The sequence below is a fragment of the Plectropomus leopardus genome, chromosome 20 (genome assembly GCF_026936395.1).
Source record: "Plectropomus leopardus strain MGB_pleo_1.0 chromosome 20, ASM2693639v1, whole genome shotgun sequence".
In the NCBI taxonomy this organism is placed as follows: Eukaryota; Metazoa; Chordata; class Actinopteri; order Perciformes; family Serranidae; genus Plectropomus; species Plectropomus leopardus.
Window position 1 is genome coordinate 19,254,667 of NC_142195.1, and position 15,598 is coordinate 19,270,264.

General features: G+C 37.7%; 1 protein-coding gene across 2 annotated transcripts in view; it reads left to right on the forward strand.

Moving 5' to 3' along the window:
* The first annotated feature begins 912 nt into the window (after window positions 1-912).
* Window positions 913-15,598, forward strand: part of ulk1b (unc-51 like autophagy activating kinase 1) — a 29,285-nt gene continuing 14,599 nt past the window's right edge. For both annotated transcript variants that reach the window (XM_042508863.2, XM_042508864.2), the window contains exons 1-8: window positions 913-1,581; window positions 3,569-3,661; window positions 4,343-4,384; window positions 9,069-9,101; window positions 10,347-10,383; window positions 12,657-12,830; window positions 14,381-14,454; window positions 14,860-14,961. In XM_042508863.2, the coding sequence (XP_042364797.2) occupies window positions 1,492-1,581; window positions 3,569-3,661; window positions 4,343-4,384; window positions 9,069-9,101; window positions 10,347-10,383; window positions 12,657-12,830; window positions 14,381-14,454; window positions 14,860-14,961 (645 nt within the window). In that variant the 5' untranslated portion in view covers window positions 913-1,491. The remainder of the gene's footprint in view (window positions 1,582-3,568; window positions 3,662-4,342; window positions 4,385-9,068; window positions 9,102-10,346; window positions 10,384-12,656; window positions 12,831-14,380; window positions 14,455-14,859; window positions 14,962-15,598) is intronic.

A 15,598-nucleotide genomic window follows, 5' to 3' on the forward strand; every position in this document is an offset into this window, starting at 1 on the left:
ATTAAATGCTTTTCAGACTGCCAACCAACTCCATGGACTTGCATTATAAGTAAGCTGGACAGTCATTGTTTTTTTTTTCTTAATCCTACAAAGCAAAATGTCAACACTGTCTGAGAGGCACAAAAATTCCCATTTTTTCATATAATCACAAATATATTATAAAATTGTCATCCAATTCTGAGGACACCGTTTTGTTGTCTCACTTAATATTATCGATAAGGCTACTGCACTGTTATGGATTTTTCATCTTGACATTTTTCTTCATTTTTCCCCCTCTTTGGCCTACGTTAAATTACACACATACAGGCACACATGCATTTATATTGTCTCATGATGTATTATCCCACGTTTAATATTAAGAGACAGTGTTTTTTTCATTTTAAAGTCTAAACTAAACTAGTTTGACCAAGTCAAAACAGATGTCAAAACACTTTATTTTCTGCTGCAGTGGAGCCAGACTTTGTAAACAATTCAGGAGCTGGAGTAGAGTTTGCAGCATGACGATTCGCTGACAAATCTGCTACACTTAAACCAATGCCATAAAAATCCCCAATTATTATTTTTTTGTTTCTCTTTCTGTTTTGATTTTGTTTGTTAAATTTGGTTCATGTTTATTTATTATTACTACTGTTTTGTTGTACATGTACATTTTTTGTACTCTTTTCCTTAGACTGTTAACCGCAAGGTGGGAATTAAAATGTGTACTTAGTGAGTGCTTTGTGGGAAATGGTAATATCATAGCTAGGTAGTATTTAAGATGGACATTAAAAGATAAAAAAATGCTTAGTATGTGAATTTATATATATATATATATATATATATAAATATATATATTTTTTAAGCACTGTGACAGAGGACCCTGGTGAGTGACGTCAAACGTCAAGCTGTAGTTTCTCTGCGCATGCGCACTGATGCAGCAGCTTGACGCCGTCTGCTTTGTTGGGACCATAGACTGCACGGGACCATCGATGCTACGACTTTCAGCGAGTCAACTGCGAATTGCAAGAGATTAGGAATAATATTCACAGTCTTTTCTGGTTATTAGACATTATTAGCTCGTTTTAACTTGATAACCAGCGCTCGCTTAGCCGTGTGTGCGCTTCAGACGACAGAAGTGAGGATCTCCTGTATATAAACAAAACGCAGCGAGTCCCTTCTTTTTAAGGTGGCACGTCAGAGACAGCTGCAACAACACAACAAGACTCGTCCTCGATACCTCGTTTGTTAAGTTAGCTAACTTCGTGTTGGCCGCGCTGTCAGCGATGGAAATCACCATACAGCTTTGTTAGGAGTTAAACTCCAGGACGTGTGCGTGCGAACATGAGAGGAGAGGACAGTTTGTTGTCAGGAAGGCAGCTCATGGCAAGTGAAAGAGGGGGTGAACATCCCTGCTGCTGCTGCCCCTGTTTGACAGAGGAGAAAGGAGCTACCAAGAAGAGTGACCTGAGGCCTCCTGGTCATTTGTAGTAGAACAGCAGACTTTGGCACGATATGGAGACGGTGGGGAAATTTGAGTTCAGTCGGAAGGACCTGATAGGACATGGCGCATTTGCTGTCGTCTTCAAAGGCAGACACCGAGAGGTAAGTATTTTCCTTGTCTACTATTTAGTTACTTAAAAAATATAATTATTGCAAAAAAGGCGAATAGAAAGGTGAGTTAAATGCTTTTGTTGTTGGGCGTGAATCGCATTTTATATGCCATCTGGTGTATTTGTTTTCATTGTACGGCCTTAAGAGGCCTGGGTGCACGAACAGGATGTTCCTTAAAATAAGAACCAGTTAACGGAAAAAATGCTGTAATGTTTGTTTTAAATGCACACGAAACCTCTTCCATATGAAAGGAAAGTCATTTTTTGAGCATCTTTATTTTTCGGCTGGTGCTGACGTCCATAATGTTGGCGTATTTAAATGTAGAGCAGTGTTGTTTCCGTCAGGGACTGTACATATCAAAGTAGGGGGGTAGCTGGGGTGCGACTGTTTTTGTTTTTATTATCATGCCTTCCTGTTTCCCCAAACATTTTTTTTGAGTCTCCTCCCTTCAGAAATAACCATAACCAGTGTCTGGCTGTCATAAATGTTGTGATTTTAGTGATTTTTGAAGAAAATATGCCTTTCAAACTCACAGGTTTTTGGCTTTTTTTATTATTTAAAATAACCACAAAACATTACATAGTAGGCAAATGAAAAAAAAAAAAAAAACTCCTTCCCCAGTACTAAAAGAAATAGTGCATACCCTGGTTTGCACCGCCCCCTGCCCTCTTACAATTAAAGAACAGTCCCTAACAAGGCTCCATGCTGAGACATGTTATAACATGTCCTGCATCTGGAATGAAAGAGAATAAAACATAATGACTTTGGAGTAATTTGATTTCACATTTGTAGTATAATGTATCACATCTGCTGCTGAGACAAATAATAAATCAGTGAGAGAGAGTGTTATTTATCAGTGGCAGGGGGTGGCTTATTCTGACCATCCTCAAAGTTATAAATATTTTTCCTTGAGCCTCCCTGAGTGACTGCCTCGGGTGAAATGCATCATCCTCCATCCACCATGAATAATCATATTTTTCATATTTAAACCAAATGTCAGTTCTTGAGCCAATACAACAAGCAAATAACACAGGAGTTTGAGACATTTGTTAGTGAGTTAGTAAATTAAAATCTTTTGAAAATTCAACAATAATTTCAGTTTTTACAGTTTGTGGCAAAGATAAATGGTGTGGTTTTGGCAAATTCTAAATGAAACATGCCTTTCAAATCTACTTGCAGGTTTTGGGGTTTTGAAGATATTTAAAATAAATACATGCACAACTATTTAAGTTGAATGTCCCTCCCCTTAGCCAAATAAAAACACATAATTCTCCCTCAGTGCTTAAAAAATATTTGAAGTTTCTCCCCCGGTTTGCACCACCCACTCTTCATTAACCATTAATGAACATGTCAAAACATGAATGAGAGTATAAAGCATAATGGCTTTTTAGTAATTTGATTACACACTGGTAGTATAATGTATCAAGTCTGCTGCTGAGATAAATGATATAGCTAATGTAGGCCTGTAACGTCTTTGTTGCTTGATAACAGAAGATAATGGCATCTAATAACATATTTTTCAATGCATACATAATACAATACATTCAAATTCGTTGTAAGGGCACATAATGCACCAACAAGGAAATTGCATTGCATTGTGGGACAGGAATACTTTAGGAGCCACTGAATGCTCTACAAAAGTAACCAGACCTGCTGTCTGATTACAGTCTCAGCGGGTGATAAGTAATCAGTACCAAATTCAATTAGAAAACCCGTCTAACTAACAGCATGAAGAAGAGGAGCATATAACCCAGTGTTAGTGTGACACGCTAGAATCTGCGATTTTTTTTTTTTACAAATAAACTGTGCAGAGACATGTTAAAAATGAAACTAATTTGCTCTAGGAACTGATTCATACTGACACCTGTAATGTAGTGTACAGACAATAAATCAACACATACCTTTCGTTGGCACAGTGTAACATATAACATTTGTTTTATCCACCCCATATTGATTTGCATTTATTATTTCCTTCTAGAAACATGACTGGGAGGTGGCAGTAAAATGCATAAACAAGAAGAACCTTGCCAAATCCCAGACACTGCTGGGGAAAGAGATCAAAATACTCAAGGTAAGACAGAAGCTCTTAAAAGTATTCTTTTCATTGTTGTCCAGTCATTAGATTACTATATATACTTATTTTAAGCAACAAACATGTAGTATTCAAACATTATTAAACATTAGTACTTCTGGTAAAATGATGCAAGTGGCAGCTAGATTTGCACCAGCCAAACAAACAACGGTAATCTTTTGAGTGGCTGATAGATTTCAGAATCCAACTGCCACAGTGGCCAAAAAAGTTATTTTACAGCCCTGGTAGTTAAGTGTATAAACAAACATTTGTTTGCTCGAGATCATAAATGACCAGAGCAAAAACTACCCATTCTGTCCTCACCAGAACCTTTGTTTATCCTATCAAACATGTCAGCTTGATATATTGTACAATTTTATAAAGTATTTATTAGATCACATGGCTAGTGGTGTGCTAATGCAACATTTTGCAATATTGAATATTTTAGTATCGAGAGTGGGAAAGGTGCAAAGTGAAATATGATCTTCTTATCTCAACATGATCATCTTGTTGAACATGGAGATGTCATAGTGAAAATGAATGTTGTTAAATTTTCCTGCACAATACAGAAAGCCCTAAGTGGGCTGCACAAGTCAAGTTGAAAATCTTTTGAAAATTCAATATGTAAAAAAAAAAAGCATACTCCATCCAAATATTGATTTTTCACTATCATTTCTGCAGGAGCTGAAACATGAGAACATAGTTGCATTACTGGACTTTCAGGTATGTAATTCAGCACTCACACATGACATGTAGATCATGTTAGGATCAGGCTGATTGCACAGTGTCAAGGCCACTGTGTACATACATCATTATCACACCATTTATTGTCCCAGTTTCTCCTTCAGTCTCATGAAATGGAGAAGATGGGTTGTTGGATGTGTCTCTTTCACATCACCAACTTCTGTCTCGTGCAGCTTGAACAGTTTTTGTTTCCCCTTCTTGTTAATTGATGCTTTGCAACATGTGTTTGTTCTAAGAAATGGTTTGTTTTATCTTGTTCAGGCATGTTTTCCTCTGAGCTTCCATGTACAGCAAATCCTCATAAAGTTTCAGTAAATACTTCTGCTTTTGTGTTCTCTTGTGCTCCGTCATCTCTCGTGTTTACATTCTGTCTGCAGTTACATGGGCTTTTCCCTCTGGTCTCTTTGCTTTCTGGGAAGTGTAATGTCTTAACATTTTACTTGCCTCAAATATTTCTACTCATCAGAGCATGTTGACACCTTTTCCAGACACGAGCCTGGTGCTGCAGGTGTAAACTAGGTGTTATGCTCCCATGCAACCTGTGCAGGTGTACAGATGCAGATATAAATACCAGTATTAACCCTCTTAGATCTCTGCAACACTAAATTGTTCATTTTAAGATGATGAATAAAAATCTACAGTCACAGCGGTGTTCTTCCCTGTAGCCTAGTAACCAGTCTAAAGCTCACTGTGACAACACCTGTCAGATAATTAAGTTAGCATGCCCCCGTGCCCCACACAAATGCACATCTTGCCTCACCACGGGCCAGATGCATAAAACTATTTGTAGATGCATGACCAAAAATGCATGTACGCACTAGTGTTGTCAATATAGTGCAATTTCTTACTTTGATGCAATACTTATTCAATATGATTTTCAATATCATGCAAGAAATTGACACTGAGGGCACAAAATTTACAGAAGTTAAAGCTTAAATTAAAAAACAAGGCTATAACAATACAACAATGACTTTTCTTTTCTTGGTTAGTAACCAACTGAATGTAGTAAACTGACTGTAGTAAAACATTAACAACAAGAGAGAACGTGCAGCTGGTACCTGTGTATCTGTACTTCAATAAAATACTATCAAAAGCCTTCCAAATAATCTGTATCAATAAATCAAATACTTTGACCACACTAGCACACACAAAGACAGCAATATGCGTTATTTCAGTCAGATTTATAAAGATGCACGTATGCCTGATTGTGTTTTATGAACCTCAATCATGTTGGAGCTGGGCAAACACGCAGGAGCCTCATTGCCACTCCCACAGGTAGCCATAAATTAATGTAAAAACAAGGTTAAACACTGTTTGTTGATACTTGTGCTGCTCCACTCATTTGACTTGATAATGAGAAATATGATAAAGAAAGAGAAGTTGCACTGACGGCATCAATCGGCCAGGTTCTCCAATGGTGACAGAGCAGCTGTCATTATGCTTGACTATGGGTATTATAGCATCCGAACCACATATTCATCATGAGTTTTTTTTTTATTTTTCATTTTTATTTCATTGATAGGAGAGCTAGATAGGCAAGAAAGGGGTGGGCATGTAGCAAAGGGCCTAATGTGGGGATTGAACCCGAGCCGCTGCAGAGGTCTCACAGGCATGCACACCCTACCAAGTGAGCTAGAGGTCTCCCCTACCATCATAACTATTAAATATCATCAGGATGATCTGTGTTTATGTTGAAGCAAATTTACAAAATGCTCCACAACAACAAAATTACGTGATCATTAACAGGGAGATGATGTCTCCAAAGTATATAAAAAAATGATTAAAAATTATTTCCTCATAAATTATTTAAAATGACTTTTAAATGTGCCTTTTGATTAACATTTTACTGCAAAAATATTAACACAACTTGTGAAATTGGCAAACAACCTAAACACAACATTGCCAATCTCTAAACTCCTATCCAGTGCCTTCCTTATCATGCCACCTGCAGCTGTCTCAGCTGTAACCATGCATACGCCTGGTCTGAAGATTGCGTGAAGTGCACACGCTGTCACCATACATTTTTCATGTTTTGCATCGTTCATACATCTGGCCCCAGATGATTCTCTTTGTTACATCTGACAAAACTACACCATTGCACAATAATGTGTGTTGCACGAATGCTGACATACATCCTGTTGCATTACTGTCATTGCTGACATTTTCTGCTCTCACAGTGCTCTTAGTTTGGATAGATTGCTGAGCTAGTTAACCCTTTTTTATCCCAGATTTGTTTTATTGATTTCAGTTGACCTTTCATCCTCTACCCATACCTTTATTTTGTCAGAGGCCTTAGTCATCATGCAAAAATATATTACAAAACAGTCCTGACAAATGATGCAAGTATTCATGAACTGAGCAGTGCAAGGTGCTCCCCAGCATAGTGACTTTGTTACACTGATGGCAAATAGGGATTTGTGCAAGAGGTCAACATCAGTAGCTCTAAGAAAGGTGCTTGCAGATGACTATAATGCCTCTGCTCATGCAGAACTCAAAAATATTCATTTCTCTTATCTTTACACTGACTCACAGTTGCACCTCTCTCTGTGCATCGAGGATAGTCTGAGCAGGGCTCTAAGATTACAGGTTTGTTGTTGCACAGCAGACAGTGTAGATGTTTTGAGCAGGGGATCCTACCATCCTGCTAGCAAATTAGGTCAGAAGAAATCTGAAACCAAACCAAACACAGGACACCAGAGAAATGCATTTACTCTGCGTTTCTCAAAGAGACTAAAAAAGTTGTTTGAGAGTTGAATAATCATATTCTTCTAGATTATCCTAGAGTTACACATGCGTGACAGTCACAACGCCAAAATATTTTAGTTCCTATTTCTTCAAATGTTTTGAGCAAGAGCAAATAGCAAACTGATTGACCAGAGAGAGCAATCGATTAATGATTGAAGTGTTTTTCAAGCAAAAATACCAAACATTCTGATGTTTTAGCTTTACAAATGTGAGGGTTGGTTGATTTTGTCATATTATCGTAAATTATTAGATACATTTAACATTGAACGATCCAAATGATTAATTAAGAAAATAAATGGCAAATTAAATGATTGTGCCTGTGCCGTCCAAATGTTAGGTTTTGTTTAGATACACATTTTGACTCATTTAGAAACAGAGGGTGCCTGTGCTGTCTTCACTGAGGACACTCCACCTTGCAAAACAGGAAATAGTTGCCATGACAAAAGTGAGTTAGTCTTCTCTGTCTTTTATAGGAAGTCATAGCATGAGATGAAGATAAATTACTAACGCAATGGCAAACTTTTTATCTAACAGAAGTTTGGTGCCACACTTCTGTTCTAGAGACAGCCGGTGGAAACCAGATACTTAAACAACATGATTGTTGTTCAGATACTGAAACTGACTGGCTGGCTGGTTTGTTGCCATCCAGCTTCAATAAAGCCAAAGACAACCATTTTCAAAAGTCCTGACTCAGCTGAACTACATAAAACAGTCTGGCCTCTGACTGGTGGATTCAACAAGATACTGAAATGAGGTCAGAGGGAAAGAGCGCAGTCATCTGTTGCCATGTGATAAGAGGGTTTTTTAAGCAGCCAGGCGGGCAGCACTGTGTTTTGTTTTTCACAACCTGCCTCAGACAGGTTGTCTGACAGACAGAGGATAGTTGAAGGAAGGCGATAACAGATGTTGGAAGAGTCACAGGAGCTTTGAATCACACAAATGTGCAAAATCTGAAATGATCCAAGTTGGTAGTAAATTAATAGCTGTTTGTTTGTTGGTGTTGCTGTGGGAGGTTAGGAGTTAAAAGTTTCGGACAGTTGGCTGCTTATCACTGTCTCTCACTTGCTGGTGATTTAGCTATTGTTTCATAATGCTGCCGACAGCAGAGCCAGCCCTCTGATTCACTAATTGTTTTTGGCTCAGTGTTAATACAGCAGAGTAGATTGTTAGATAGAGAGCGCGATAGTTGGATAGATCATTTTACCACATTATTTATGTAGACTTCTGCACTGTAAAATATGAAAAGTTCATTTTACTTTAGAATCTAAGGCGATATATGTATATATATTTACAACTTCAGTAAACCAAGTTTACTGTGATTTATGTCTGTAATCTGCTGGTTGCAAACTAGTCAATCATGTATTTCCTTAAACACGTTAACAAAACAGAACTTGCAAATCTCCAACTTCATTTTGGGAAAAATCCTCGTTGTAATGATCAAGTCAGACTAACTTGGTTTACTGACATTGCTAACACTTGGAAAAAACAAGGTTGTTTAACTTGTCATTTTTATGTTTAAGTAAATACAGCTGCATTTTCAGTAAATGCGACAATTAGATACAAAGTAAACATAACTTAAAATGAATAGTTGTATTTACTTTCCTTTTTTCAGGCTGTCAGTTTCTAGGATTATTTGAAGTAAGACCAACTTGTCAGATTTTAGAGTGTGTGTAATGCTTTTTTTCTTTTTCTCCCTTAAACTACAACTTGCATCTTTCTTTCTCAAAAGTCAAACTATCATTTATTTACTATCATTTATTTATTTTTTACCTACAAACCTCAAGGTGGTTGCACATTTCTCCGATCACCAGCCTGGTTTGTCTGGACATGATGAATGAGCGCTGTGCCACCTGTTACTTCCATTGTCTGTCACTGACATGTGTTTGTTTACCCACACTCTTATCTCTTCTCTCTTTAGGAAACTGCCAGCTCAGTGTACCTGGTAATGGAGGTAAGCTCTCTGTGATGTTTGGCTTTGTTTGCTCAGCACTGTATTGTCTCAGTCTTTGCAGGCAGCTCTGACAGGGCCTGGGCTATAATTAGCTCTGTCCTCAGGCTTCAAGGGGGGGTAAATGGCCGCCAGTCAAAATCCAAATGCTGCTAGTTCTTTTTTTCTTTGCTGTGGTTTGATACAATTTCCCAGTGTAGTATGGAGGACTGAAACTGACAAAATCAAAAATAAATAAGTGTGTCAATAAATAAATGAAAATGCGCAAAATGACCATATTTATTTAATTTCCCATTTAATATTCCATTTATTTATCAGTTTATTTATTTTGCATTTCATTTGCATTATTATGCATGATAGTATTGGCATGTCATATGTATTGGCAGATATTTGCTTGAAAATGAGATTTTGGAATTGACCAACATGCTTATTTCTGACGACTTTGTTGTTGTTGTTGTTATTTGTTTGTTTGTTTGTATGTTTGTACGTGAACATGTAAAAAAAAAGGACCCTAACCCTAAGTTGAAGTGTTTTTCTTATTTTGCACAGTAAATGAATATTAAATATGCTAGTAAGTATTGTATTGTATTTTTTTGCCTCCATCACAATACGAGTATATAATATGATGTTAATTCCACTACAGAGGAGACATGATGACCACTAAAATTAGGTGGAGATAAAAAAAAAATGGATATATATCATTATTGGTTTATGAGTTGTTTCGCATATCAGATATTGGAAAAAAATCCAATATCATGCATCCCTACTCTAAAGGCTGTATGATATGAGCAATCCAATAAAAAATGAAAATTATACTTGCTGGTTAAACTGTTACAGAAGCAGAGCACAGGTGTAAAGTAGCTTGAAAGGGACGCCGGATACATTTCTCCGACTCGTTCTATTCATTATAGTTGCCATTGTTTCATGCTTATCTCTCGGTCTTAGCAAAGGAAATTACTTGGAAATGAGGCAGTCTTTCAGAGCCTCACCTTTCATTGCACACTTCGCCCTTTCCTGGGTTTATTCATGTAAATGCTGGGAATGAGATCAATCTGTAAACATGTCACTCTTCAGAAAATCACCCCTCTGATCTCCTTTGCTTTACAGTCCTCTCAGAGACCAGCTGATGCCATTCACTATAGTTACACATCAGCCCTCTATGTTACCTGTGTCTCTAATAATATTCCTTTTCATTTTCCTCTCTTTCATTTCCCCCCTCTCTCTTCCTGACTCTTTTTCTCATCCCAGTACTGCAATGGAGGCGACCTTGCTGACTACTTACACTGTAAGTGCAACAATTCATCTACTAAAAGCTCCAGGTGCTTCTCAGTAGAAAGAAATCAATTGAACTGATGGTGAAATGTCATCTTTGTTGCCTGATGACAAGAAAGTGAGTCCTTCGTCTATGAAAAACAATCTGTTGATGCGTCTCTCTATTAGCTAAAAGCTGAGATCATTTATCGTAACACTCACAATGTCCAACAGAAGATCATCTTTAATTTCTAGATTGAAAATGCTTCAAGAAACCAATAAAGGCATTTTGATGATGGAGTCCCGTTGTAATGATCTTTGAACAGGTTAAGACATCGAGTAGAAGAAGACGAAAAATATATTCCAGCTCTGTTAGATCTGCCAAGAAGACTGAAAGTGTGCAAATAGAGGGGAACTTTGTAGTAAAAATATACGCCCTAAGGTGGCCATTCAGGTCATAACGGTGTTTATATAGGCTTCCTGTCTGACCGCAGGAAGCTGCCTTTTATCTGGGGCTCTGAAGACAGAGACAGATTCTGTGCTTCAGTAAAACCTTCAGGAACTTTAGAGGACCTGAGGCTAAAAACAGACATTGACACGTAGCGTAAAAAAACCACACAGAAACTTCCTTGCTGTATTCTTCTGTCTTCACATATATAGTATGTGAGAAATACATACAGCGCAGCACCTCTTACAAATATAGTTTTTAATCAACACTATGTCTGTTTAAAATTGACATGGATTTTAAATGTACCTTTCCGTGGTTTATCGAAAATTGTGTTATAAATAAAGTCACATTTTTGTTTTGTTTTATTCAAGATGTCAGTCAGTGGAACTCAAATTTTAATCAGTGTTTTAGTTTTCTCAGATATTTTCATGATTCTGCGGTATATTTGGTGAAGTATATTTTTCCTGGCTGTAAAAATTCCAATGAGAAGTAATTATACCTTGGACTGTGTTTAGTTGTCCAGGCTGAGAGTCTGTCACTGACTTTCCTTATTTATTTCATACCGTATAAAAACTAATGCTCAGAGGTTTTTGTATTATTTCTACTTTTTATTCCTGATATAACTGATGTCTTTTGCTAAATTTGGTGACATGTTTCACACAGAAGAATGCACATTTAATAAATCAGCAGTTATAAAAATGTGTCGGCTGCTTTGATGGATGAGCATTATCTTAGAAACATCACATTTATTCACTTTAGATGGACTTTGGAGCTAAAATTAAGACTTAATTATGTTAAATGTAAGCCACATTAGTTAGTGTCTGTTTATGTGTCGTAAGAAATCATGAATCATCTTACAAGGAGTAGATGTTTGCCGCAAGCTAGCTCGGCTCCATTAAATTTAACAATAATTCAGTGGAGCACGACAAGCCAATCACTAATAGGATTGGTTAAAAGGAAAACAAGCAATGATTTGCTGTGATCTGTCCACCCGAACAGAGCCAGCTGATTTGTCTTGACTTTACACTTGTTGTCAATATTTTTGATTTATGTTGTTTTAGTCATGAAATAAAACAGAACGAATACCTATGGTCAAAATTTTTGTTGACTAAATTAACACTGTGTTGTGCAACAATCATGTTGTTTAAGTAAAGTTTACAATTCTATTCAGCAGGGCTTTCAATAACCGGTACACTCAACTGATCTGAGATTGGCCTTTGTCTGTCAGAGTGGGCAGGGTGGGAAATAAGACATCAGTTTCCAGCCGTTTGCAGACTATTTATAGCTTTTGCTGCTAACTTTGACTGCCAAGTAGCCAGAGTCAAAGTAGAGGACCTGTTCTATTAAAAGTCTCTGCCTGCCTGTTTTTTTTGAAAAAAGTGTTTTTGGATTCACTTTCCACTGTGGTCAATGGACTTTTTTTTTCCTGGCCCAAGTCAAGCCTGAGCCTGGCTTTAAAAATGTGTTGGAAGGGAGGTGGAGCCAGAAAAGGAATTCAAGACAAGGGAGGGACTCTGACATGGAACCATAGTGCACCACCGTGAGATGAGGGAGGTGATTGGAGGGAAGGAAGAGACAGGAAACAGGAGGTGGCAGTGGGGTGATGTGAGACAAAGATGAATACATGTTACAGATATTGTTAGAGGTGAAATGAGATGTTCTTTTTTGTGAAACATGGTGTGACTGCAAGATTTGTTAGGAAAACGATGATTTGCATAGATTAGAAAAACAAGGGAAGAGGGTCATTCAGTCCTTATCTGTCTACAATGTGTCCTACATCCGAAGTTAATCAATAAATCACTATGTACACCTTGTATACTTAAGTTAACTTGTAGTCAATTAACCTTGTTTATCTGCAGCCAAAGGCACGCTGAGTGAGGACACTATCCGGGTTTTCCTGCAGCAGATTGCAGGAGCCATGAGGGTCCTACAGGGCAAAGGCATAATCCACAGGGACCTCAAGCCCCAGAACATCCTGCTCTCCTACCCACCAGGACGCAAGTCACACTCCAACAACACCTGCATTAAGATTGGTAGGTTAGATGGTGTGCACATGGCATGATAGCAGTAAGGCTGCAACTAAGCATTATCTTCAATTGCTTAATCAGTCCATTATTTTCTTGATTAATCATTTTGTCAATAATGAAGGACAAGCACCACTCCACCAAGCTTATCTTGGTAAGGTGCTGGAAACATCAATGAGTCCAAACTGGTTCAAATTATTTATTTTATTATATTAACTATCCAAAAATCCGAAGTTATTCAAAATCACTTCATTTTAGGGTAGAATATTTTTTTTAATTCAGGAGTGCTTGTTTTAACTCACTAGTATCTGTTAATAAATAAAGGGCCCACAAATATGCAAAGATAGTTAGAAATAAAAAGAACAAAACTGCTTGTAGTTGTACTTTGGGATTTAATAGGAAGGCACTAGAACCCTCTACAGGAGCAAAAAAAACTAATTGAATCTCATGAGGCAATGCATGGAAATCCCTACCCTGTAATCAAGCTCTTTACAGACAGTTTTATTGCAACAGGACCTAATAATGATTTCCCCAAGGTAATTGATTGTAGACTAAACGGGATAGAGGAAATTGATGAGGTTTTATTTAGAATTTTACATTTTCCCTCTGCAGTTTTGTTACTCTTCCTCCGATAAAACACTTAAAAATACCAAGAAAGAGAAAAGCTATTCACAGATACATGATGCACGTATGTGTCTCATTAGTTTTGAGTTTGGCTTATTTAACAACAAGTTATCTAATGAAAAGTGTCATGACCAAGTACACAGAGTGAGTGTGTGTTGTTTAGCTGTTTGGAAATGCTGCTAATCCTTAAGCCTATTAATTCTTGTTCCTCTGAGGAGAATTGATTGCCCTGTGGGAGTGAAGTCTGAGGCTCTCAGTCACTGCAGAACGTTATTATCCTCACTGTTCTGGGAAAACTTGCACAGTCACACTAACAAACAGATTCTTCGCACACACATACAATCACTGTATCTTCATAGGTGCAGGTACTGACACACAAGCACGTCCGCAGTGACAAAAGGGATTACTGAAAAATGGTTTTGTTGACTGAGCTCAAGGATATTAGGCATAATTTGTTAAGCTGATATTTTAAAATTTAATAACATGAGTTATTTAATGAGTACACAGATTGTTTGGACTAGTGTAATTATCTGTGTGCCCTACATTAGAGGAAACTCAACCGTACTTCTTGATTGGCATATGTTTTATTCAGCATCCGTGGGGAGCAAGCAGGAATCATTAAATATTGGTGTGGATCTGTATCACGGGATGGCTACACTTATCATTTTTCACTTTTCGTAACATTGCGAGTGTAGGCAGTTGGCTTTGGCGGAGGTCTGTGCTCTCCAAGCACTTTTTAGTTAGTGTTATAATTTATAGTTTTTATAGGTGTTGACCATTCAGTTGGGAACCTGCAGCAGACAAAATGAATTTTAGAGAGTGCTATGGATTTCTTCTGCAACCATCTGCAGTTTTCCTTTGGGAATTGCTTTCCTATTTTTTCCCTTATTTCATCACTTTGTGAGTCTCACCATCTGCAAATTTTCTCTCCACAGCGGACTTTGGCTTTGCCAGGTACCTTCAGAACAACATGATGGCGGCAACACTCTGTGGGTCCCCTATGTACATGGTAAGCACTCTTTGTGGGTTTTTAGAGATAAGATGGAAAATATTTGTCAGCATTCTCAAATGTTTTGCATGTGCAAATTCAAATGTGATGACTCTGTTGCTTTCACTGAGATCAGAGGTTAACAGTCCGTTGTGAGCAGAGAAAGTTTCTTACTTTTGAATTAAATGAAAAAGGGTGCTTTTAATGTGTCTGTGAAACTTGATCATGGTTCAGTTGCTTCTGTGATCATTGATCATGTGAAACAGCAGAGCTCAGATCAAGTTCCTTTAATTTTACAGTGATGTCTGAGCACATTGTCTAAAACAATGCAGGATGAGTAATACTAACTAAATTGTCTCAATCATTTTTTTTAAACAAAAAGTTCCACCAAATGTGTTGCAATCTCACTCTTGTTTTTGTCTTCAGGCTCCTGAGGTTATTATGTCCCAGAACTATGATGCAAAGGCTGACTTGTGGAGTATAGGAACCATCGTGTTTCAGTGTCTGACTGGGAAGGCTCCTTTTCAGGTAAACACACCACGGCAATGCATGTTTTTGCAATATGAGCTGCTTCACACATAGTTACCTACACTGTCACTCAGGGATGAGCCGGTATTGAAACCTCACAGACCGAAGACCAAATTAATTAAGTCACCATAAATCATTAATCATCCATTATGTAATGTAGAATTTGCTGTTATCACTAACTTTTAATAAGCAGATGTGAAAGAAAAGTTTTTTTAAAAAAGCAAAATAATAGAGATCTGAATTATTAATTGGCCTTTACATGAGGGGGAGGCAGTAGCTCTGTCTATTAGCTCACCGGTTCAAGTCCAAAAACAGACCCAGTAAGGGGTGTGGACTGGTAGCTGGAGAGGTGTCAGTTTTCCTCCTGAGTACTGCTGAGGTGCCCTTGAACAAGGCACTGAACCCTCAACTGCTCAGGACACTTGTATGTGCCCCCTTGTTTCACCATCACTCCATTTAATGCATGTGTAGAGGTCCTGTTTGTGCATGTGTGTGTTTTTGGCCTGTGTGTAGGTAATCCATGAATAACAGCGGAGCGAAAAAAATCAAATTTACCCATGGTTATGTCTTTATCTTCGAGTATGTGAACAATATGCAAGTGTGCTTGTCAGTTTTCACATAATAATGCAACCGAGGC